The sequence below is a fragment of the Oncorhynchus mykiss genome, chromosome 21 (assembly GCF_057628025.1).
Source record: "Oncorhynchus mykiss isolate SJ-2025 chromosome 21, ASM5762802v1, whole genome shotgun sequence".
In the NCBI taxonomy this organism is placed as follows: Eukaryota; Metazoa; Chordata; class Actinopteri; order Salmoniformes; family Salmonidae; genus Oncorhynchus; species Oncorhynchus mykiss.
Genome location: NC_143042.1, coordinates 16708507 through 16735000, shown reverse-complemented (window position 1 = coordinate 16735000; position 26494 = coordinate 16708507). Strand labels below are relative to the sequence as shown.

The following is a 26494-nucleotide window of genomic DNA, read 5'->3' as shown; positions in this document are numbered from 1 at the left end:
CATGGGAAATGTCTCTCTATATCAATTCAATTCAATTCATGGGACTTTATTGGCATGGGAAACGTGTTAACATTGCCAAAGCAAGTATATATCTCTCTCTCTCTCCATTTTTCTGTGGTATAACAAGAGATAGATTCTTTGAAAAAAGAAAATATGATTTTTGAATAATTCTGCTCTACACTGGTAGTCAATGCCCCTTACTGTTAGACATGATACAGTACATTCTTAGAAAAAAAGGTGCTATCTAGAACCTACAAGAGTTTACCAGGTAGGAAAACCCTTTGAAGAACCCTTTTGGGTTCCAGATATAAGCCTTTTGGGTTTCTTGTACAACCCTTTCTACAGATAGTTCTACATGGAACGCAAAATGGTTCTCCCGAGAACCAAAAAGGGTTCTACCTGGAACCAAAAATAGTTTCCCCCATGGGGACTGCTGAATAACCCTTTTGGAACCCCTTTTTCTAAGAATGTAGACCTGTGTCATTTTACAACCTCATCATTTATTTGTAATTTCTCTTCTTTTCTTTATTTATTATGACGTAACCTCTTGAAAAAAACACCTATTCATTATTAAATTCATTCAATAAAATCCAAAAGATTCATCAATTCAGTAGATTCTGTTCCACTGAAAGAGGAAAGTATATTCATGTTTCAATTTTTAATCTCTGTCTACCCCCCTCATCTCTCTCTGTCTTTCTCTGCTTTTCTGCAGTAGCCTGTAGCTGGGGGAATCTATTTTACATTGCCAGAAATGATCCTGTTTCATAGTGACCCAGGTGTGTTAAACCCCTAGAACTCCCTACACCATCAATGTCATAGTTTCCGGCTAAATGATACAGTCAGAGTTACGTTACATATGGATTTTGATGGAGTCATTTTGCTGACAAGATAGCATAAAACTCCTCCATCCTTTTCCTGTTTAACGATACATTGTATTAATAAATGGTATTCTCAGAATCTCTCAACCAAAGCCTCACACCAAACTGCACTTATTAACATGAACCTATAATGGGGCAACTCTTTCATCTGTGCAAATCTCTTTTTGAGTATGTGAATGAATGGGCAAATAAATGATGCCTAGTGTGTGAGTTAGTGCACAGCAGTACGATAGAGCTATATTATCGACATGAGGAGAGTAAGGATGGGAAGATGGAGGACAGAGAGAGAGAGTGAGAGAGAGAGAGAAAAAGGGGAGGGGAGAAAGAGCAAGACAGAGACAGAGAGAGAGAGAAAGAGAGAAAGAGAGAGGGGGGAAAAGAGCGAGAGCGAGAGATAGAGAGGGGAGAGAGCGAGACAGAGAGAGAGAAAAAGAGAGAGAGAGAGAGAGAGAGAGAGAGAGAGAGAGAGAGAGAGAGAGAGAGAGAGTGGAGGGGAGGGGAACGTGTGTGATTTCAAAGTGTTGTTCCTTTGTACGGCTCACAGATACGGTACTGAGGGAGCCAGCCTGTACCTCTTTTACACACGTTGCCATGGAAACCAGCCCAGCAGCCAACCAGCAGCTGTAAGAATCCCAAGAAATTCCTCCACACATTCTCCCCCATAGTACCCCACCCCCATGCACACATACTACACACACACAAACACACACACGCAAGCATGCACACACACATACATACCCCCACACACACACATTCCTCACCACATACACACATGTAATACACACATTAACATCTCCCCCCATCCACAATTAGGGTTTCACTAATCCGGTAACTTTCCCCAAACCTGGTAAAATTCCCTGGTTTTCCAGAAAACATGGTTGGAAACATTCCGGAATCTGGAGGAAATAAGCAGGAAATCCGGAATCCTCCAAGTAGGTTTCTGGAAGACCTGGGAATTATGGGAAACTTTTTTGTAACCCTATCCACAACGCATGAAATTACCTAATTTAATAGTAAGCCCTCTATAGCAGAACCCCTGTAAAGGCTCTAGTAACCAGGGTCACACTTCTAGTAACCAGGGGTACCAGGGGTACTCCTCTAGTAACCAGGGGTACTCCTCTAGTAACCAGGGGTGTTCCTCTAGTAACCAGGGGTACTCTTCTAGTAACCTGGGGCTACCAGGGGTATTCCTCTAGTAACCAGGGGTACTCCTCTAGTAACCAGGGGTACTCCTCTAGTAACCAGGGGCACTCCTCTAGTAACCAGGGGTACTCCTCTAGTAACCAGGGGCACTCCTCTAGTAACCAGGGGCACTCCTCTAGTAACCAGGGGTACTCTTCTAGTAACCTGGGACACTCCTCTAGTAACCAGGGGTACCCCTCTAGTAACCTGGGGCACTCCTCTAGTAACCTGTGGCGCTCCTCTAGTAACCAGGGATACTCCTCTTGTAACCAGGGGCGCTCCTCTAGTAACCAGGGGTACTCCTCTTGTAACCTGGGGCGCTCCTCTAGTAACCAGGGGCTACCAGGGGTACTCCTCTAGTAACCAGAGGTTCTCCTCTTGTAACCTGGGGCGCTCCTCTAGTAACCAGGGGCACTCCTCTAGTAACCAGGGATACTCCTCTTGTAACCAGGGGTACTCCTCTAGTAACCTGGGGCGCTCCTCTAGTAACCAGGGGCTACCAGGGGCACTCCTCTAGTAACCAGGGGCACTCCTCTTGTAACCTGGGGCGCTCCTCTATTAACCAGGGGCTACCAGGGGTACTCCTTTAGTAACCAGGGGTTCTCCTCTTGTAACCTGGGGCGCTCCTCTAGTAACCAGGGATACTCCTCTTGTAACCAGGGGTACTCCTCTAGTAACATGGGGCGCTCCTCTAGTAACCAGGGGCTACCAGGGGCACTCCTCTAGTAACCAGGGGCACTCCTCTAGTAACCTGGGGCGCTCCTCTAGTAACCAGGGGCTACCAGGGGCACTCCTCTAGTAACCTGGGGCGCTCCTCTAGTAACCAGGGGCGCTCCTCTTGTAACCTGGGGCGCTCCTCTAGTAACCAGGGGCTACCAGGGGCACTCCTCTAGTAACCTGGGGCGCTCCTCTAGTAACCAGGGGCGCTCCTCTTGTAACCTGGGGCGCTCCTCTAGTAACCAGGGACACTCCTCTTGTAACCAGGAGCACTCCTCTAGTAACCAGAGGCACTCCTCTAGTAACCAGGGATACTCCTCTAGTAACCAGGGATACTCCTCTTGTAACCAGGGGCACTCCTCTTGTAACCAGGGGTACTCCTCTAGTAACCAGGGGTACTCCTCTAGTAACCAGGGATACTCCTCTGGTAACCAGGGGTACTCCTCTTGTAACCAGGGGTACTCCTCTTGTAACCAGGGGTACTCCTCTAGTAACCAGGGGCACTCCTCTTGTAACCAGGGGCACCCCTCTAGTAACCAGGGGCACTCCTATAGTAACCAGGGGTACTCCTCTTGTAACCTGGGGCGCTCCTCTAGTAACCAGGGGCACTCCTATAGTAACCAGGGGTACTCCTCTTGTAACCTGGGGCGCTCCTCTAGTAACCAGGGGCACTCCTCTTGTAACCAGGGGCACTCCTCTAGTAACCAGGGGCACTCCTATAGTAACCAGGGGTACTCGGTCACACCTCTATCTGAGTTTGTATTTCAAGGGTATGTGGTTGACCTGCTGCTGCCTGCTGTGCTCATACACACACACACACACGCGTGCACGCAGGCAGGCAGGCAGGCAGGCAGGCACAAACACACACACACACACGCAGGCACACACCCTTAAGGTGCATAGGGAGCAGCAGATGCTTGCACTGTGACCATAGTTCTATGCAAGACCGTAGACAAGGTCATTTACTGCATTTCTATACAATTTTAGAACAATAACATGCTATTTGGAGAAGAACAAAAACAAGCATAAATGACCCCAGCCATTATGACCTTGGCTGCTGTTGCTTCATTTTTCTTCAGTCCATCTACAGACACATATAAGCTATACAATTAGCCACTACACATTTCCTCAACACAGGGACTAAAATCTGTAATTCAACACGTACAGCGCAATCTGTTAGCAGAAATTAGCAGTTTTACAGCTAATTTACAGAAATTCTACCTATTTTGCCATGCGGTGGAAAGACATTTTTGCAGTTTTAAAAGCTAGTTTCCTGCAATTCTACACATTTTGCCATGACTTACGCCATGTTAATATGATATCTGAGTGAGAGTGACTAACAAAATCAGTGGGGGACCCCTGGAGGTCAAGGCCCCTTGGCACATGCGCTGTGTGCCCGGTAGGTAATTCGGCCATAATTACTACGTTTAGTTAGCTGGTTAGACTAACTACACTAATGAATCCAATTGTAACAGTTTTAACTGACGGTGCTAAATGAGAGACTGTCAGTGAGTGGCGCATAACGAGGAAAACTGCTGATGCACAACCACATTTTGAAATTGCACCTTGTGTATTCAACTATTCTAACTCTCAATAGTAAGATGAGACCGGACTGAGTTCCCCCCCAAAAATGCAAAAAATAAAACTGAAAGTTGAGACCCACAGGCCTACAATGAGATGCACAGCGAGAACAGAAATAGGTAGACAAGCAAGGAAGCAACTACAGAGAAAACAAACCGCAAACTTTGACTTCGGGGAAACCACTACCATCTAACCATGTTGCCTATGAGCAAAGACAGACCAACTTTCATTACTGTCATTTTCCACGTGGAATGAAAAGTTACACATGCACTTACAGTACCAGTCAAAAGTGTGGACACACCAACTCATTCAAGCGTTTTTCTTTATTTGTACTATTTTCAACATTGTAGAACAATAGTGAAGACGTCAAAACTCTGAAATAACACATATGGAATCATGTAGTAACCAAAATATGTTTTATATTTCAGATTCTTCAAAGTAGCCACCCTTTGCCTTGATGACAGCTTTGTACACCGTTGACATTCTCTCAACCACCTTCATGAGGTATGCTTTTCCAACAGTCTTGAAGGAGTTCCCACATATGCTGAGCACTGCTTTTCCTTCACTCTGTGGTCCAACTCATCCCAAACCATCTCAATTGGGTTGAGGTCAGTTGATTGTGGAGGCCAGGTCACCTGATGCAGCACTCCATCACTCTCCTTGGTCAAAAAGCCCTTATACAGCCTGGAGGTGCGTTTTGGGTCATTGTACTGTTGAAAAACAAATGATTGTCCCACTAAGAGTGAACCAGATGGGACGGCATATCGCTGCAGAATGCTGTGGTTGCCATGCTGGTTAAGTGTGCCTTGAATTCTAAATAGATCACAGACGGTGTCACCAGCAAAGCACACCCACACCATCACACCTCCTCCTCCATGCTTCACGGTGGGAACCACACATGTGGACATCATCTGTTCACCTACTCTGCATCTCTCAAAGACACAGCAGTTGAAACCAAAAATCTCAAATTTGGACTAATCAGACCAAAGGACAGATTTCCACCGTCTAATGTCCATTGCTCGTGTTTCTTGGCCCAAGCAAGTCTCTTCTTATTATTGGTGTCCTTTAGCAGTGATTTCTTTGAAACAAGTCTTCTCTGAACAGTTGATGTTGAGATGTGTCTGTTACTTGAACTCTGTGAAGCATTTACTTGGGCTGCAATCTGAGGTGCAGTTAACTCTATTGAACTTAGGGTCTTCCTTTCCTCTGGGTCTTCCTTTCCTGTGGCAGTCTTCATGAGAGCCAGTTTCATTATAGCGCTTGATGGTTTTTGCAACTGCACTTGAAGAAACGTTCAATGTTCTTGGAACTTTCCGCATTAACTGGCCTTCATGTCTTAAAGTAATGATGGAATGTCATTTCTCTTTGCTTATTTGAGCTGTTCTTGCCATAATATGGACTTGGTATTTTACCAAATAGGGCTTATCTTCTGTATACCACCCCTACCTTGTCACAACACAACTGATTGTCTCAAACGCATTAAGAAGGAAAGAAAGTCCACAAATTAACCTTTGACAAGGCACACCTGTTTGTTGAAATGAAGCTGGTTGAGAGAACGCCAAGAGTGTGCAAAGCTGTCATCAAGGCAAAGGGTGGCTACTTTGAGGAATCTCAAATATAAAATAGATGTTGATTTGTTGAACACTTTTTTGGTTGCTACATGATTCCATGTGTGTTTTTTTCACAGTTTTGATGTCTTCACTATTATTCTACAATGAACAAAATAGTAAAAATAAAGAAGAACCCTGGAATGAGTAGGTGTGTCCAAACGTTTGACTGGTACTGTATGTCCTGTACGTACGCACCGACACACACAGAAATGGAGCATGATAATTGGAATATGTCTTGTGTTAAACATCTGGGCTGATTACTCCAATAGGGTACAATACTGAGCAGCATGAGAGGGAAATGGGTTCAAAATGGATCGTGGGAGAGGGGGATGAGATAGAGTAGAGGAAGAGAGGAGAAAAGAAGAGTAGACGCTCTGTAATGTCCTGTCAGCTCTCAGTCTTGCAGGCTTTGAATTTCACTGACGCAGCGTGAAGCCTTAGTGATCACCACGAACACTATGACCTTAGAGAGATGGACAAAAAACCTTCAGCAGACCCCCTCCATCTCACATTAGGCCAACTACTGACAGATAGTCCTCTTAGGGAGGTTTAAACAGACCACACAACAACATCCCTTTATCGGAACAGCAGGGAATAAATCCCACTCGTCTGTCTGAAATGGCACTCTATTCCCTATATAGTTCACTACTTGATAATGCACTTACCCATGGCTCTGGTAAAAAGCAGTGCCCTATGTAGGGAATGGGGTGCCATTTCAGAGGCACCCATTGTCTCGAATTGGATCTCTGTTACAGGTAATTAAAGAGAGTCCACAATAGTTGAAGTTGACCTCCTAGTGGAGCTGTAGTTTAGTTGTGTTCATTACTTGTAGCTTTAGCTAGCTGTCCTGTATGTCGTGCAGATATAAGATCTGCTTACTCTTACTCTGGTTCTGCCTGTATGAAGAGTTTGCCCTCCACTGTCCTTCTCCACTGGGTTCCATTGTACTGAGTTGGAAGCCTCCTTGACCTCTCTCTGTGTATGATTTGGTTCGAGCTCACCTTCAGTCTTATTGTTAGAGCTGAGGAAAGATGTGTTTGATATTTCTCATAATGGAGTGATGTATTTTTTGCCTCAAGAGGCTCACGACTCGTCTCTTTTCTCTGCTTGCTTTGGTTGGCTGGTTGGCAGTCAGCGGCGCATTAATAAATGATAAAGGAAATCAAAGGCTTACCAACAGCATGATTGGATACAAAATCTTGAATAATCAGTATATGTAGACAGTGCATATCATTTGAGAATAATGTCATTTTTGATTCTACCATTTTAAAGCATTTCATGAAAATGTTATTTGGTATGAAAGCCTAAAGACAAGCAGTGAAATTGAAATCCTTCTGACACTTCCTTTCTATTTTTCTACCTTTCCTACACTTCCCCCTTACACACACACACCTCCCTCCCCCTCTAACACACTTCTGTTGTGCTTCTCTGCTAATTATTTTTCAAAGGAGCAATTTATTTCAATGTTTATCATTTCATCCATTCCCCCAAAGATAACATCAGTGAATTCATTATCTTTGAGAGAGAGACGAGGGGGTCCAGAAAAAGATTCATATTGCATCTCTCTCTCTCTCTCTCTCTTTCCCATTTCAGATGCATCCTTCACTTTGTAAAGGCATATGGAAATGGGAGAGGAGCAGATGGTGATTTGGTCCCACGGGCAGTACAGATGACTTATGAATAATGAAGAATAGAGAGGAAATTGTTTGGCTGGTTACACAGAGGTGTGATGCTATAGATACACAGTCGTTCCACACAGATAAACCTTAATCAATAGTGAATCATTTCTGAATGATGATGCACCCACAGCGCCACTTCATATCTGTCTGCTTGAACTACTTGTTTATCAAATGGCTTCGTGACAATTAACGGAAGACAAGGTTCCTTTGAATTGCGCAGTTTTTTTTAATCAACTACTGTAATGTACAAAGTCTATTCCCTTTGGAAAAGTCCGTTACTTCAGCTTTATTGCGGGTGTATTTGACTAAATACTTTATTCAATCAAAACAAATCTAAATTGTATTTGGCACGTGCGCCGCATTCAACTGGTGTAGACTTTACTGTGAAATGCTTGCTTGCTTCCCAATGACGCAGAGTTTAAAAATAAAATGAAATAGTAACACAAGAATAATAAAACACATGAGAATGGAGCGATATCCAGCACCAGATCAATATGCAGAGGTACGAGGTATTTGAGGTAGAAACACTATATGGCCATAAGTATGTGGACACCTGCTCGTCGAACATCTCATTCCAAAATCATAGCCCCTTTGCTGCCATTCCCTCTTCTGGGAAGGCTTTCTACTAGATGTTGGAGCATTGCTTCGGGCACTTGCTTCTATTCGGCCACAACAGCATTAGTGAGGTCGGGCACTGATGTTGGGTGATTTTTTCAGCTTTTTCAGCACCTGGCGGTCCAGTTCTGTGTTCTTTTCTGGCCTACCACTTCATGGCTGAGCCATTGTTGCCCCTAGACGTTTCCACTTCACAGTAATAGCACTTACAGTTGACCGGGGCATCTCTAGCAGGGCAGAAATTCGACGAACTCACTTGTTGGAAAGATGGCATCCTATGACAGTGCCACATTGAAAGCCACTGAGCTCTTCAGTACGGCCATTCTACTGACAATGTTTGTCTATGGAGATTGCATGGCTATGTTCTGAATTTTATACACCCGTCAGCAACTGGTGTGGCTGAAATAGCCAAATCCACTAATGTGAAGGGGTGTCCACGTACACTATATAAACATAAGTATGTACATAAAGGTAGGGTAAAGTGACTAGGCATCAGGATAGATAAGAGTAAAATAGAGTAGCAGCAGCAAATTACGTGTAAAACTGTGTGTGTGAGCGCGAGAGTGATTGTGTGTGTAATGTGGATGTTGTGTCGTCCTGCGTGTGTGTGGGCATATGTAGTTTACGTGAATGTGCGTGGGTTTTGTGTGCAAGTGTCAATGTAGTGTGTGTGAGTGAGTGTGTATACTAACCAAGACGTTTACTGAAAACGGTATAGCCTAATAATTCTCTCATTTGATTGTCGTCCTTCTCTCTGAACGACCAGACCAGTGCTGTCGTGACCCAGATATAGGCCTGCTGCAATGGGAGTGCTGTAGTGTGAGAGCACAGAGAGGTGGTTAACCACAGACACACATGGTTAACTCTTCTTCCTCTACGTGTTCTTTCCCAGGCCTGTACAGTCGATCACAGCTGAGTCCTGACACACAATACTACTGCTCGATATGAATGGAGTTATGTAGGTCAAGACATGGAAATGATCAAAGCCATTTAGAGATGACAAAATACTCTAGTTGTCTGTAGTTGCCAGCTCTCACTCTTAATGTTTGGGCTATTGTGTTCTCAAAAGATTCACTATTACATTCACTGTTAAAATACATTCAAATCATGGACTGACTTCAGAAGTTCGCCTGAAATTGCCACTTGTACATGAGTTTAAACAATTCTGCATTTATTTTTATTTAAACCAGTTAAATAGTTGTTTACTCCTATGCAATCAAAATGTATCCAGTTTGTTTTCAGATACAGCTGCGAAAAGGGAAAATCATGCAAAACAGACGTTAGAAATTGGGTTGCCAAGCAACCCTTTGAGGTAGCAGTTGATTAAACTGCTTTTCAGACTGGCTCAATCGAAAGTGTCAGAGTTGGTGTGTGTATGTGCTACTAAATTAATTCAACTGTGCCGTAACAGAAAATTGGTGAAGCACGACTCATCTTACTGCTGTGAAATACTCTCATCTGAATATGTACTGCCTGTATTCAATTAAATGTATATTACATTAATAACATGTTACAGTCTTGGAAATACAACAGGCAAATCCAATCAGTGATGGAATGGTTATTACTACCCATGCACAGTACTTCCTGTGAGTTTATACATGGTTTAAAATAAAACAAACAAAAAAACACCTTGATGAATTCTTCATCTCTATAAACACTAGAAAACAAAGCGTCATTACAACAATTCTGTAGAAATTTATTTTTCTTATCAACACTTATCAAAAATATCTGCACCGCGTTTTGCATAGATGGATACAATATATTTTACACAACTGTTTACATGATTGTTAGAACAACTTATTAAAACGTGAAAAACAACAAAAAAAACTATTTCAGGACTTTGGTCACATTGTAGATACTACCAACAAACTATCTGTTTCTAAGCGACAGACTATCTGTTGATAAGCAACTGCTTGCTAAGGTTGGGGTAAGGTTTAGAATAAGGGTTAGTAGTTAGTTGAAATGTTACTGATAGCCTGTAGAGCATCTACAGATAGACTATTCAAATAAAGTGGAACCAAGGTTTTGTACGACAACAAAAACTGCAGCAGACTTTCTATTTCCCTATTCACACAAGATAAAAAAGGGATCATTTAATAACAGGACTCAATTACTATTGACTGGAATAACTCATGAACATCCTTAAATACATATTTGGAACCAAAGACTTGGACATTTCAATAGCCTATCAACTCTAAATATATTTGTCTTACATCCAAATAAGATTCAATAAGGAATACAATAAATATTGCAAATATATTATTGTAGGTTACTAACCAATTTTCGTTAATCAAATATATTAAACCTAATTTACTTAAATATAACAAAGAGAGAAAACATTGAACAAATATTTAATAACATTTGTTCATAACTTAAAACGCTGTCAGGGCCATTAGTCTCAAACAGCATGTAAAAAAAAAATAAGATTTTCCCCAAAAATAATCCTCGATTTCAAAATGTTCCGAGAAAATAATCCTCGATTTGGATCATCTTCTTCACAGATCTGTATTCCATATGGATTGACTCATATGTATCGTACTCAACCATTCACAGTTGACTGATCCTTCCACACAGTACTATGGAAATCTGAACCTTCAAGCCAAGCCAACCTTCTGCCTGTTGTCGCAGATGATGGTGACGTCCTGAGCTCCGTATGTGGGTAGCTCCTCTTCTGCTTCCTCTGACATCACTTCCTTCTCTATGTGACATCAGTAATCCACGGAAAAGTGGCCAGGTAATCCTTGTCCAGAATTTAAGAATTCCTAAGCGACAGCATTACCAGTTTTCCCACTTTCCTCCCAGCCTTCCAGACCAGGTAATCCCAGACTTGGCATTAATCGAAATCATCTCTCCTCCTCTTCCTCAGATGAAGGTGTACTGGGTCATCTCCAGACAGCCTGTTCCCTACAGGGTAAAGGTGCCAGGTGAGATGCCCAGGATCAGTTGGCGTACTGGGCATAGAAGGCCACCTTGACCCTCTCTATCTGGTGACACAGCTTGATGGCTGGACCCAGCTTCAGCTCCATACACTCCTGGACTGTAGGCAGGGTCAGCAACAACAACGCCTGGCCATCTATGTCCTGCAGAGAGAATGTGAGAATAAGATAAGAAAGAGACAATAAGGAGAGAGACAGAGAATAAGGACAGACACAGAGAGAGATAATATGGACAGAGAGAGAGAATAAGGACAGAGACAGATAATACAGACAGAGAGACAGAGAATAAGGACAGACACGGAGAGATAATATGGACAGAGAGACAGAGAATAAGGACAGAGACAGATAATACAGGCAGAGAGACAGAGAATAAGGACAGAGAGACAGAGAATAAGGACAGAGAGAATGAGAATAAGGACAGCGAGACAGAGAATAAGGACAGCGAGACAGAGATTAAGGACAGAGAGACAGAGAATACGGACAGAGAGACAGAGAATACGGACAGAGAGACAGAGAATAAGGACAGAGAGACAGAGAATACGGACAGAGAGACAGAGAATAAGGACAGAGACACAGAGAATAAGGACAGAGAGAGAGAATAAGGACAGAGAGAGAGAATAAGGACAGAGAGAGAGAATAAGGACAGAGAGACAGAGAATAAGGACAGAGAGACAGAGAATAAGGACAGAGAGACAGAGAATAAGGACAGAGAGACAGAGAATAAGGACAGAGAATAAGGACAGAGAGACAGATAATACGGACAGAGACAGATAATACGGACAGAGACAGATAATACGGACAGAGAGACAGAGAATACGGACAGAGAGACAGAGAATACGGACAGAGAGACAGAGAATAAGGACAGAGAGACAGAGAATAAGGACAGAGAGACAGAGACAGATAATACGGACAGAGAGACAGAGAATAAGGACAGAGAGACAGAGACAGATAATACGGACACAGAGACAGATAATACGGACAGAGAGACAGAGAATACGGACAGAGACAGATAATACGGACAGAGACAGATAATACGGACAGAGACAGATAATACGGACAGAGACAGATAATACGGACAGAGACAGATAATACGGACAGAGAGACAGAGAATAAGGACAGAGACAGATAATACGGACAGAGAGACAGAGAATAAGGACAGAGACAGAGAATACGGACAGAGAGACAGAGAATACGGACAGAGAGACAGAGAATACGGACAGAGAGACAGAGAATACGGACAGAGACAGATAATACGGACAGAGAGACAGAGAATAAGGACAGAGACAGATAATACGGACAGAGAGACAGAGAATAAGGACAGAGACAGATAATACGGACAGAGAGACAGAGAATAAGGACAGAGACAGATAATACGGACAGAGAGACAGACAATAAGGACAGAGAGACAGAGAGAGGAAAGGATGACAATGTTAATTATAACGTGAAGAGAGAGTCTGTATATCAAACAAGAAAGTGTGTTGTTTTGGGGACATGTGTGTGTCTGCATGTATTTCAGCGTGTGTGCAAGCCTGGCCTGCTGAGGAGTGATGGACTCCATCCTAGCTGGAGGGGTGCTCTCATCATATCTATGAACATAGACAGGACTCTAACTCCTCTAGCTCCACAATGAGATAGGGTGCAGGCCAGGCAGCAGCCGGTTAGCCAGCTTAGTGGAGTCTGCCACTAGCACAGTCAGTGTAGTCAGCTCAGCTATCCCCATTGAGACCATGTCTGTGCCTTGATTTAGGTTGGGCAAAACTAAACATGGCGGTGTTTGCCTTAGCAATCTCTCTAGAATAAAGACCTCCTCCATTCCTGTCATTATTGAAAGAGATTGTGATACCTCACATCTCAAAATAGGGCTACTTAATGTTAGAGCTCTCACTTCCAAGGCAGTTAGTCAATGAACTAATCACTGATCATAATCTTGATGTGATTGGACTGAAACATGGCTTAAGCCTGATGAATTTACTGTGTTAAATCAAACCTCTCCTGGTTACACTAGTGACCATATCCCCCGTGCATCCCGCAAAGGTGGAGGTGTTGCTAACATTTACGATAGCAAATCTCAATTTACCCCACAAAAATGACTGCATTTTCATCTTTTGAGCTTCTAGTCATTAAATCTATGCAGTCTACTAAATCACTTTTTATAGTTACTGTTTACAGGCCTCCTGAGCTGTATACAGCATTACTCACTGAGTTCCCTGAATTCCTATCGGACCTTGTAGTCATGGCAGATAATATTCACATTTTTGGTGACTTTGATATGGAAAAGTCCACAGACCCAATCCAAAAGGCTTTCAGAGCCATCATCGACTCAGTGGGTTTTGTCCAACAGGTCTCCGGAACTACTCACTGCCACAGTCATACTCTGGACCTAGTTTTGTACTGTGGAATAAATATTGTGGATCTTAATGTTTTTCCTCATAATCCTGGACTATTGGACCACATTTTATTACGTTTGCAATCGCAACAAATAATCTGCTTAGACCCCAACCAAGGATTATCAAAAGCCGAGCTTTAATTTCTCGGACAACCCAAAGATTCTTAGATGCCCTTCCAGACTCCCTCCACCTACCCAAGGATGTCAGAGTACAAAAATCGGTCAACCACCTAACTGAGGAACTAAATTTAACTTTGCGTAATACCCTAGATGCAGTCACACCCCTAAAAACTAAAAACATTTGCCATAAGAAACTTCCTCCCTGGTATACAGAAAACACCCGAGCCCTTGAAGTAAGCTTCCAGAAAATACACCAAACTGGGAGCCTTCCGACTAGCGTGGAAAGACAGTACCGTGTAGTATCGAAGAGCCCTCACTGCTGCTCGATCATCCTATTTTCCAGCTAAATTGAAGAGTCTAAAATGTATTTTTGATACTGTCGCAAAGCTAACTAAGAAGCAGCATTCCCCAAGAGAGGATGGCTTTCACTTCAGCAGTGATAAATTCATGAACTTCTTTGACGAAAAGATGATTAGAAAGAAAATTATGGACTCCTCTTTAAATCTGCGTATTTCTCCAAAGCTCAGTTGTCCTGAGTCTGCACAACACTGCCAGGACCTATGATCAAGGGACACACTCAAGTGTTTTAATACTATATCTCTTGACACACTGATGAAAATAATCATGGCCTCTAAACCATCAAGCTGCATGCTGGACCCTATTCCAACTAAACTACTGAAAGAGACGTTTCCTGTGCTTGGCCCTCCTATGTTGAACATAATAAAATGCTCCCTACCCACCTGATGTGTAGCAAACTCACTAAAAGTGGCAATAATAAAGCCTCTTGACCCAGAAAATGGAGAAAAAAAAAATATATATTCCTATATCGAATCTCCCATTCCTCTCAAAAATGTTTGAAAAAGCTGTTGCGCAGTAACTCCTTGCCTTTCTGAAGACAAACAATGTATACAAAACGCTTCAGTCTGGTATTAGACCCCATCATAGCACACTGAGTCTGCACTCGTGAAGGTGGTAAATTACCTTTTAAAATGCTTCAGACCAAGGCTCTGCATCTGTCCTCGTTCTCCTAGACCTTAGTGCTGCTTTTGAAACCACAACATTCTTTTGGAGAGATTGGAAACCCAAATCGGTCTACACGGACGGGTTCTGGCCTGGTTTAGATATTATCTGTCGGAAAGATATCAGCTTGTGTCTCTGGATGGTTTGTCCTCTGACAAATCAACTGTAAATGTTGGTGTTCCTCAAGGTTCCGTTTTAGGACCACTATTGTTTGATTTCAATATATACTTTACCTCTTGGTGATGTGATTTGGAAACGCCATGTTAACTTTCACTGCTTTGCGGACGATACACAGCTGTACATTTCGATGAAACACGGTGAAGCCCCAAAATTGCCCTCCCTCAGACATAAGGAAGTGAATGGCGGTAAATGTTTTACTTTTAAACATGGACAAAACCGAGATGCTAGTTCTAGGTCCCAAGAAACAAAGAGATCTTCTGTTGGATCTGACAATTAATCTTGATGGTTGTACAGTCGTCTCAAATAAAACTGTGAAGGACCTCGGCGTTACTCTGGACCCTGATCTCTCTTTTGATGAACATATCAAGACTGTTTCAAGGACAGCTTTATTCCATCTTCGTAACATGGCAAAAATCAGAAACTTTGTCCAAAAACGATGCATAAAAATTAATCCATGCTTTTGTCACTTCTACAGTAGATTAGACTACTGCAATGCTCTACTTTCCGGCTACCCGGATAAAGCACTAAATAAACTTCAGTTAGTGCTAAATACGGCAGCTAGAATCTTGACTAGAACCAAAAAATGTGATCATGTTACTCCAGTGCTAGCCTCCCTACACTGGCTTCCTGTTAAGGCAAGGGCTGATTTCAAGGTTTTACTGTTAACATACAAAGCATTACATGGGCTTGCTCCTACCTATCGTTCTGATTTGGTCGTGCCGTACATACCTACACGTACGCTACGGTCTCAAGACGCAGGCCCCCTAATTGTCCCTAGAATTTCTAAGTAAACAGCTGGAGGCAGGGCTTTCTACTATAGAGCTCACTATTTATGGAATTGTCTGCCTACCCATGTGAGCGACGCAGACTCGGTCTTAACCATTAAGTCTTTATTGAAGACTTATCTCTTCAGTAGGTCAGATGATTGAGTGTAGTCTGGCCCAGGGGTGTGAAGATGAACGGAAAGGCACTGTTGCGACGAACCGCCCTTGCCGTCTCTGCCTGGCCGGTTCCCCTCTCTCCACTGGGATTCTCTGCCTCTAACCCTATTACAGGGGGCTGAGTCACTGGCTTACTGGTGCTCTTCCATGCCGTCCCTAGGAGAGGTGAGTCACTTGAGTGGGATGAGTCACTGGCGTGATCTTCCTGTCCGGGTTGGCGCCCCCTTCGGGTTCGTGCTGTGGGGGAGATCTTCGTGGGCTATACTTGCCCTTGTCTCAGGGTAGTAGGTTGGTGGTTGAAGATATCCCTCTAGTGGTGTGGGGGCTGTGCTTTGGCAAAATGGGTGGGGTTATACCCTGCCTGGTTGGCTCTGTCCGGGGGTATCGTCGGACGGGGCCACAGTGTCTCCCGACCCCTCCTGTCACAGCCTACAGTAATTATGCTGCAAAAGTGTATGTGTCGGGGGGCTAGGGTCAGTCTGTTATATCTGGAGTATTTCTCCTGTCATATCCGGTGTCCTGTGTGAATTTAAGTATGCTCTCTCTAATTCTCTCTCCCCCTCTTCTCTCGGAGGACCTGAGCCCTAGGACCATCCCTCAGGACTATCTGGCCTGATGACTCCTTGCTGCTAGTTCCTGCCTTTCTATGGAGTTTTCCTAGCCACCGTGCTTCTACATCTGCATTGCTTGCTGTTTGGGGCTTTAGGCTGGGTTTCTGTACAGCTCTTTGTGACATCGGCTGATGTAAAAAGGGCTTCATAAATACATTTGACTGGTTGTGTGTACCTGCTCCTGGAAGATGTTGGCGAGAGCAGCACAGTCGGTGGAGGTGATGAAGGTGACCACGTCTTCTACGGACCACTCCAGAGGGTTCCTCTCCAACACCAGCTGGCACTCCGCCTCACTACACTCCACCTGGAGGGCCACAGGACACAAAGATTAATCTACATACAGGACCTTTATCGACTGGATATGACAGCCGGACGCCATTCACTGAACATATCTGGGCCACCCGGCCACCAGGGAGCCAAAGAACCCATCAAATACTAAATCACATCTTCATTATTGTGGGTCTGTGTATGTGTGTGTCTCTGCGTGTAGCATTCTCTCTCTCACCTGCATCTCCTGTCTCTTGGGTGGGTGGTACTTGCTCTCCTGGTTATATGACAGGGACCGAGTGCTCCGCCTCCTGCTTTCAGGACCGTCACGGCTGCTCGAAGCTACGCCGGTATGGGTGGCCCTGCGTAGCGTCACGGCGCGCCGCGGCCGGCTGTTAGCCACCTCCACAGAGGACGTGTCTGTGTGGTCCTCGCGCGGCTCAGAGCTGGTGCCTTCTTCACTGCCCGACTGCAACATAAGATCATCTTCGTCCTCATCTTCATCACTGTCCTGTAGGGAGTTATAGGGTCAATCTTAGTGCAGTGACAATCAAGTCCATAGAGAGAGAAAGACACACGAAGAGAGATAGAGAGAGAGAGAGACATGACAAGAGAGAAAGAGAAAAGAGACGCAAGAGAGAGACACACGAAAAGAGAGAGAGGAGACACGAGAGAGACACAAGAGAGAGACGCGAGAGACAGAGAAAGAAACACGAAAATAGAGAAAGAGAAACACACGAAAAGAGAGACGCTCTGAGAAAGAGAGCAAGAGAGAGAGTCAAAGAGAGATAGACACACGGAGAGAGAAAGAGACACAGAGAGAAAGAGAGAGAGAGACACGGAGAGAGAAAGAGACACATAGAGAGAAAGAGAGAGACACGGAGAGAGCGAGAAAGAAAATGAAAAAGAGAGGGGGAGGGGAACACAGCCTTCACTCTTACACACGAGAGAAAGAGACACGGAGAGAGCGACAGACAGACCGAAATAGATGGAGAGCTCTGTCAGACCTGTGGTGACCCTGCAGGAGTGTAGTCCACTGCAGACGAGCGCCGTTTCTTCTGGACAAAGATGGCCTTCCTCTTCTTCCTGCGTCGTGTGGGTTTGGCCTCCAGACTCTCCTCTCCTCCAAACGGCTTAGACAGCTTCTTCTTCTTACCGTAGTAATACGCTGGGAACACAACACTCGACACAGTTCATATGGGCTCAATTCTGATGCAGGTTAGCTATTCATGTAAAAGGGGGTTTAATCAAACAAATGGCTGTGTGTATTTTCGTGTGTGTGTGTGTTTTTTGTGACAGACACACAAACTCACACTTGTAGAAAATTACTGTATTTGTTCGCGCACGCACACACCAACCTACAAACATATATGAAGTTGATCTTAGTTCCCATTAACAGAAACCCACACATGAACACACAAGTAGAGTAACCACACCTTCACACACACTCACTATATTTGGTCTTGGTCTGCATGGAGCAGCTCTCAGGACACTGGCCTGTGACTTGGACGGGGCTGAAGAGGTTGGGACAGCACTGCAGCTTCCCACACACTTTACGACAGAAGTCTGGGATCTGCTCTGCCAGACGCACGATCCGGATGGACGATCGATACGTCTTCCCTTTGTATCTAAGGAGCGGAGAGAAACCGTGTCAGCTCGGGCCAACGGTATTGTTCATACAGGACCGTAAACTCAGGATGTTCACCAGGAACGTGTTCTGGTCTGATGTGGATTGTCTTATGACTTAAGTTAAAAATGGGTCCTAAATTGTCGTGCCAGTCCTGGTCGAGCTCCTCCAGGTGGGACTCACTTGGCTTTGAGGGTCTCCTCGTGGCAGTCCCAGTGCTGGTCTTCCACATCCTGTAGTTCTCTCAGGACACGCCCTGGCTTGTAGGCCGCATTGATCAACATGCTCAGCACCTGCACGGGGACACAGAGGAGAACACACTTTCTTAAAAAAAAAAAAAACTGTCATTTTTTTTCTCCCTAGTTGTGAAGTGAAGTTTTTTTACCTTTATTTAACTAGGCAAGTCAGTTAAGAACAAAAGCCAGTAGAACACAAACACACGAACCCTCAAACACACTCAAATGAGCAAAGACACACATTCACACACTCTCACTAGGGGGTATCTAGGGAAATTAAAGGCTGTTTTTGCTGAGTTACTGTGTGTGTGTGTGTGTGTGTGTGTGTGTGTGTGTGTGTGTGTGTGTGTGTGTGTGTGTGTGTGTGTGTGTAAACAGAAATGACTGACAGCTCACATTAAACTGAAGCTGCTGCTGAGAGACCGCAGGTGGTTAACAAGACATTTCCTTCTCTCCTCCCTCCCTTCCTCCCTCTCCAGTCCTTTAATTAGGCATATGCCTCACCACCTCCTCCAGAGTCTGTTGTTAGTTTTTCTGATCCCATAGGACTCTGGTCAAAGGTAGTGGGAATAGATGCAACCAGTATGTTGATGTTCATCTACCTACCTCTTTGAGGACCAGAGTGCATTTCCCCGGCCCTACAGCCTGTGGCAGCTCAGCGATGCGCCCCTTGTTCAGGTAAGGGCCAGAGAAACAGCGGTGGTTCACATAGATCCTGGAGCAACAGTATCTCCCATTGGCTGAGCCTGAGGAGGAGAGAGAGAAGCATCATGGGACATCAGACAATCCTCCAATGACAGACAGGTATAAGATTGTCAGGCAGCCTATTAAGTTCAATCTCTTGATAGACTATATAGAAGTCCAGTTTAGACAGGCAGCCCAATTCTGATAGGCGTTCTTACTAATTGGCCTTTTGACCGATCAGATCTGAAAAAGATCTGATGTAAAAAGATCTGATGTGACTGTTCAAAAGACAAAAGAGTGGAAAAAAAGATCAGAATTGGGCTGGCTGTGTAAAAGCAGCCTAACACTTACATTATGAATGAGCTGTTGTAAAAATCCAATGGCTTGTTAACGAGGCTTGTATTAGAGGTGTGCTGCACATAATGTAGTGTCATGCCACGCCTCAGTTTACACTTTCTTACTCATACACATGGAATTGCACAGCTCCGGTTGAATAGTAATTAGACAAATGATAAATATGCATGAGCGGAAGTTTAGAAGGACATGCGTCTCTTATGGACATCATACTGATGCACATCCCCACACACACAATAAACAGAGCATTGGCACACACACACACACCCTTAAAAAATAAACATAACATTGGCCGTGTAAAATGTTGAGAGGAGTGCAAACAGAAGTGTTATATTGATCAATATGTAGCAGTTTGTCAGAACGCAACACTTCTCTGAGAGCTGTGAGGTACCAATCAGTGATTGTGAAGTGCAACTGTTAGACGAATGTTGTTTGCTCATCAATATGAATCTGTAATGAAATAGGTGTGGCTAGCGTGCACGCACACGCACACACTTTACAGGGCTTTTCCATGTTAATCATTATCTCTCATTTTCATTAATAGCTGTAAATAAATGTACATACACCTTAGCCAAATACATTTAAACTCAGTTTTTCACAATTCCTGACATTTAATCCTAGTAAAAAATTTCCTGTCTTAGGTCAGTTAGGATCACCACTTTATTTTAAGAATGTGAAATGTCAGAATAATAATAGAGATAATTATTTATTTCAGCTTTTATTTCTTTCATCACATTCCCAGTGGGTCAGAAGTTTACATACACTCAATTAGTATTTGGTAGCATTGCCTTTAAATTGTTTAATTTGGGTCAATTTGGGTTTCAGGTAGCCTTCCACAAGCTTCCCACAATAAATTGGGTGAATTTTGGCCCATTCCTTCTGACAGATCTGGTGTAACTGAGTCAGGTTTGTAGACCTCCTTGCTCACACACACACTTTATCAGTTCTGCCCACAAACTTTCTATAGAATTGAGGTCAGGGCTTTGTGATGGCTACTCCCAATACCTTAAGTTTGTTGTCCTTAAGCCATTTTGCCACAACTTTGGAAGTATGCTTGGGGTCATTGTCCATTTGGAAGACCCATTTACGACCAAGCTTTAACTTCCTGACTGACGTCTTGAGATGTTGCTTAACATGATGCTGCCACCCACGTGCGTCACAGTTGGGATGGTGTTCTTCGGCTTGCAAGCCTCACCCTTTTTCCTCCAAACATAAAGATGGTCATTATGGCCCCACAGTTCTATTTTTGTTTCATCAGACCAGAGGACATTTCTCCAAAAAGTATGATCTTTGTCCCCATGTGCAGTTGCAAAACATAGTCCGGCTTTTTTTTTTATGGCGGTTTTGGAGCAGTGGCTTCTTCCTTGCTGAGCGGCCTTTCAGGTTATGTCGATATAGGACTTGTTTTACTGTGGATATAGATACTTTTGTACTGGTTTCTTCCAGAATCTTCACAAGGTCCTTTGCTTTTGTTCTGGAATTGATTTGCACTTTTTGCACCAAAGTACATTCATCTCTAGGAGACAGAACGCGTCTCCTTCCTGAGCAGTATGACGGCTGCGTGGTCCCATGGTGTTTATACTTGCATACTATTTTTTGTACAGATGAACGTGGTACCTTCAGGTATTTGAAAATTGCTCCCAAGGATGAACCAGACTTGTGGAGGTCTACAATTTTTTCCTGAGGTGTTGGCTGATTTGTTTTGATGTCAAGCAAAGAGGCACTGAGTTTGAAGGTAGGCCTTGAAATACATCCACAGGTACACCTCCAAATGACTCAAATTATGTCAATTAGCCTATCAGAAGCTTCTAAAGCCATGACATCATTTTCTGGAATGTTCCAAGCTGTTTAAAGGCACAGTCAATTTAGTGTATGTAAACTTCTGACCCACTGGAATTGTGATACAGTGAATTATAAGTGAAATAATCTGTCTGTAAACAAGTACTTGTGTCATGCACAAAGTAGATGTCCTAACCGACTTGCCAAAACTATAGTTTCTTAACAAGAAATGTGTGTTTCTTGTTTTAATGACTCCAACCTAAGTGTATGTAAACTTCCGACTTCAACTGTATTTGAATTATGAATCGTGTTTACCTGTATCCATGGCAATGGGCTCACAGAGGTTGAGAGGGATTGTCTCCACGGGTTGTGGCGGAGCCAACCTACAGACGGAATATCAATCAATCCATGAACCAATCAATCAATCAAGTGAACAGCCAAGCCATCCAATCAACGATACAGCTATTTAAGACCCAGTCAGATTTAGCTTAGTGTGATACATGTCCTTCCCTCAACACAACTGAACAACAATGGAATGAGGGATTATTGATGAAGGAGTCCCTTGGGTGAGAGATATGGTAAAAGAGGTTAGATGAGAGAGGTTGACAAAGTGTTACTGAAAGCCTCATATGTCGTCTCTGAACGACCACTACCCTGATCCTTCAGAGCTGCGTTTCCCAGGCGCTACTGAAACATGTCATTTGTCAATATAATAAATCTGTCCTCTGAAAAAAATAAAAGGCCATTTCCAAGTGAACAGCTAGCTACTGTTTCGGGGGGGCGGGGGGGCTATGGTCTGAGAGAGAGGGGCCTCGAGGCTTTTTAAGGGTATCTACTTGAGTGTGTTCTCCATCTAGGAGGTTGTATTGTAAAGTATAGGCCATGCATTTCTGTGGCTGCTGAAATGGCTTGGCAATGCATTGATTTGTTTTTAGAGTGGAATAGCAATCTGTGTGATGGAACTGTTAAAGTGCTGGATGGGGCTTTTCAAGAAGGGAATGGAACAGAGAGGGTTTTAAATTGGAGTGGGTCTCTGTAGTTTTGGAGCATCAGCGAACTTACTGCTTCTCTGGCTGGACGACGGCTATCTTCTTCTGCTGCTGGCCTGCAATCAACACAAAATAATAGGGTTTTCACTGTGTGCTCGTGTGTGCGCGTGTGAGAGAGAGATGCGGGGATACTTACAGACAGGCTTCAGTGGTGGAGTCAAGAGGTAAGCATTGGTCTCACACCATCCTACAGGAAAGATGTCCATGGACTCCACATCCACAATACATTCAGGGACGGACTTCGGCAGGCCTGGAGAGGGACAAAAGAGCATGGGGTAAGACAGCTGTCCACACACACACACACACACACACACACACACACACACATCTCACCTTCCAGTCTGAGCCACAGCAGGCGACCCCTGACCTGTGTGATCTGAGCCACACACACCTCGGCGGGCCTGACAGGGTTAACGGCCTCCAGCCACATGTTTTTAGCGAAGCCTCGGCTCTGCCACGCCTACACACACAGACAGACAGCCAATGGGATAAAGGGTAGACATAACAATGGATCCTTCTGACAAGACTTAAGCCACACACATTGTCTGTATAAGCATTCATTTAAAAAGGTGCAATATGCAGAAATCGCTCAACCATTTCCTAGCTGCTAAAATTCTAATAGTTCACCTAATTTCATTTTGTGACAAAACAAGCAGTCATTGTGTAGAGAATCATTGTACCATCTAAACCGTTGTGAAATATAATTTCCATAACCCAAAATATAGTCTTTTCAGCTGTTTGAATCTGGTATAAAAAAACAAAATCTGTGAACACCAGTGCACATAGAACAGACCCAGGGCTTCTTAGACTTGCTTTCAATGATAATGACAGATCTATGACTGACATTTCTATGTGAATTTGGTCGGGTCGTCCAAAAAGTGACATAATGCAGCTTTAAGGGGGGTGGGCACAGGGACGACAAGAGGGAGGAAGAGAAAGGGGAGGAGAGGGATGGAGAGAGAAGGATGAGGACAGTGAGGAGAAGATGCATGGAGAGAGGGAAGAGGGGAGGGATGGAGAGAGAAGGAAGCAAAAGTATCTTACGTCGGGGAAGCATGCGTCCGGGGCGGTCTCAGTCCCGCTCTGTTTCAGGTAGTCCGCCCAATCAAAGTCCTGGCTCAGGTAGCCCCTAGGCCGCTCTAGACCAATCCCGTTCTTCAGACACCACTGGACGGGGAGGATGCCCGGCGACTCAGAATGGCACACCAGGGACAGGGGTGTGGCCTCTGGAGTGAGGTCATCCACTGTGACCTGGAAGTAGTGCTCATTGTAGACCTACAGAGAGCCATTATTACCATGGCTGCATTAACACATTGAAACACTTTTAAGGGTATGACTAGATTTGATACTGTTTGGTGGGGTTTGATACTGTTTGGTGGGGTGTGATACTGTTTGGTGGGGTGTGATACTGTTTGGTGGGGTGTGATACTGTTTGGTGGGGTGTGATACTGTTTGGTGGGGTGTGATACTGTTTGGTGGGGTGTGATGCTGTTTGGTGGGGTGTGATACTGTTTGGTGGGGTGTGATACTGTTTGGTGGGGTGTGATACTGTTTGGTGGGGTGTGATACTGTTTGGTGGGGTGTGATACTGTTTGGTGGGGTTTGATACTGTTTGGTGGGGTGTGATACTGTTTGGTGGGGTGTGATACTGTTTGGTGGGGTGTGATACTGTTTGGTGGGGTGTGATACTGTTTGGTGGGGTGTGATACTGTTTGGTGGGGTGTGATACTGTTTGGTGGGGTGTGATGCTGTTTGGTGGGGTGTGATACTGTTTGGTGGGGTGTGATACTGTTTGGTGGGGTGTGATACTGTTTGGTGGGGTGTGATACTGTTTGGTGGGGTGTGATGCTGTTTGGTGGGGTGTGATGCTGTTTGGTGGGGTGTGATACTGTTTGGTGGGGTGTGATACTGTTTGGTGGGGTGTGATAGGTGGGGTGTGATAGGTGGGGTTTGATACTGTTTGGTGGGGTGTGATACTGTTTGGTGGGGTGTGATACTGTTTGGTGGGGTGTGATACTGTTTGGTGGGGTGTGATACTGTTTGGTGGGGTGTGATATTGTTTGGTGGGGTGTGATGCTGTTTGGTGGGGTGTGATACTGTTTGGTGGGGTGTGATACTGTTTGGTGGGGTGTGATAGGTGGGGTTTGATACTGTTTGGTGGGGTGTGATACTGTTTGGTGGGGTGTGATGCTGTTTGGTGGGGTGTGATGCTGTTTGGTGGGGTGTGATACTGTTTGGTGGGGTGTGATACTGTTTGGTGGGGTGTGATACTGTTTGGTGGGGTGTGATAGGTGGGGTTTGATACTGTTTGGTGGGGTGTGATACTGTTTGGTGGGGTGTGATACTGTTTGGTGGGGTGTGATACTGTTTGGTGGGGTGTGATAGGTGGGGTGTGATAGGTGGGGTTTGATACTGTTTGGTGGGGTGTGATACTGTTTGGTGGGGTGTGATACTGTTTGGTGGGGTGTGATACTGTTTGGTGGGGTGTGATACTGTTTGGTGGGGTGTGATATTGTTTGGTGGGGTGTGATGCTGTTTGGTGGGGTGTGATACTGTTTGGTGGGGTGTGATACTGTTTGGTGGGGTGTGATACTGTTTGGTGGGGTGTGATAGGTGGGGTTTGATACTGTTTGGTGGGGTGTGATACTGTTTGGTGGGGTGTGATGCTGTTTGGTGGGGTGTGATGCCGTTTGGTGGGGTGTGATACTGTTTGGTGGGGTGTGATACTGTTTGGTGGGGTGTGATACTGTTTGGTGGGGTGTGATAGGTGGGGTTTGATACTGTTTGGTGGGGTGTGATACTGTTTGGTGGGGTGTGATACTGTTTGGTGGGGTGTGATATTGTTTGGTGGGGTGTGATACTGTTTGGTGGGGTGTGATACTGTTTGGTGGGGTGTGATACTGTTTGGTGGGGTGTGATATTGTTTGGTGGGGTGTGATACTGTTTGGTGGGGTGTGATACTGTTTGGTGGGGTGTGATAGGTGGGGTTTGATACTGTTTGGTGGGGTGTGATACTGTTTGGTGGGGTGTGACACTGTTTGGTGGGGTGTGATACTGTTTGGTGGGGTGTGATACTGTTTGGTGGGGTGTGATGCTGTTTGGTGGGGTGTGATACTGTTTGGTGGGGTGTGATACTGTTTGGTGGGGTGTGATACTGTTTGGTGGGGTGTGATACTGTTTGGTGGGGTGTGATACTGTTTGGTGGGGTGTGATACTGTTTGGTGGGGTGTGATACTGTTTGGTGGGGTGTGATACTGTTTGGTGGGGTGTGATACTGTTTGGTGGGGTGTGATACTGTTTGATAGAGTTGGTCAGGTAGGCCCACCTGTGTGACAGATACAGGGCAGATGTGGAACGGTTCCGACGGCGACACCATCTCCAGCTTCATCCCCGTCCTGAAGGAGTGTTTGGTCAGGTCTGCATGGTCCTGAAACCACCGGGTCACCGAGGAAAACACACACGTCTTTTAACGGTCACTGCAAACAGGCTTTGTTAACAAACACTAAGCAGTGGGACTAGGCTATACAATTAAAATGTTATTACTTTGATATTACTGACTCGTCTGCTCAACCGCCCAAATATGCTCGGAGTTAGAACAAATAATACCTATGTGAGTCTGACTAATTGTCTGTGACAGGTGTGTTTGACCTATAGAGACAAATAGAGCTAGCTAGCGTGGCCCTTTGAAACCCACTGCCACCGAGGCCATCAGACAGGTCCAGTCAGATCACTGTCGTCTGTACGACAGGTACACACCCAGACTTAAGAGGGGCGTGGGAAAGGCAGCAGCTTATCACCACACACACACCATAAACCACCCACACAATAAACAACCACACAATAAAACACACCCACACACACACAGATAGGAGGAGAGGTGTCTGAGCCACGTTGCATAAACATTTTACAGTGACATTTGAGTAATTTAGCAGACGCTCTTATCCAGAGTGACTTACAGTTGGTGCATTCATCTTAAGATAGCTCGGTGGGACAACACAGTCGTAGCAAGTACATTTTCCCTCAACAGAGTAGTCAGTGCTTT

The 26494-nt window shown here is 44.6% G+C and overlaps 1 protein-coding gene across 4 annotated transcripts in view; it reads right to left on the bottom strand.

The window, feature by feature from the left end:
- Window positions 1-9937: 9937 nt before the first annotated feature.
- Window positions 9938-26494, bottom strand: part of sfmbt2 (Scm like with four mbt domains 2) — a 44780-nt gene continuing 28223 nt past the window's right edge. For 2 of the 4 annotated variants that reach the window (XM_090214095.1, XM_090214094.1), the window contains 14 exons: window positions 25778-25879; window positions 23497-23727; window positions 22786-22912; window positions 22589-22702; window positions 22466-22508; window positions 21719-21786; window positions 19193-19332; window positions 18534-18643; window positions 18176-18351; window positions 18037-18081; window positions 17731-17891; window positions 16962-17234; window positions 16632-16760; window positions 9938-11342 (listed from right to left, as the gene is read on the bottom strand). In XM_090214095.1, coding sequence (XP_090070221.1) covers window positions 11202-11342; window positions 16632-16760; window positions 16962-17234; window positions 17731-17891; window positions 18037-18081; window positions 18176-18351; window positions 18534-18643; window positions 19193-19332; window positions 21719-21786; window positions 22466-22508; window positions 22589-22702; window positions 22786-22912; window positions 23497-23727; window positions 25778-25879 — 1860 coding nt within the window. In that variant the 3' untranslated portion in view covers window positions 9938-11201. The remainder of the gene's footprint in view (window positions 11343-16631; window positions 16761-16961; window positions 17235-17730; window positions 17892-18036; window positions 18082-18175; window positions 18352-18533; window positions 18644-19192; window positions 19333-21718; window positions 21787-22465; window positions 22509-22588; window positions 22703-22785; window positions 22913-23496; window positions 23728-25777; window positions 25880-26494) is intronic. The other 2 variants (XM_090214097.1, XM_090214096.1) reach the window with 1 other exon arrangement.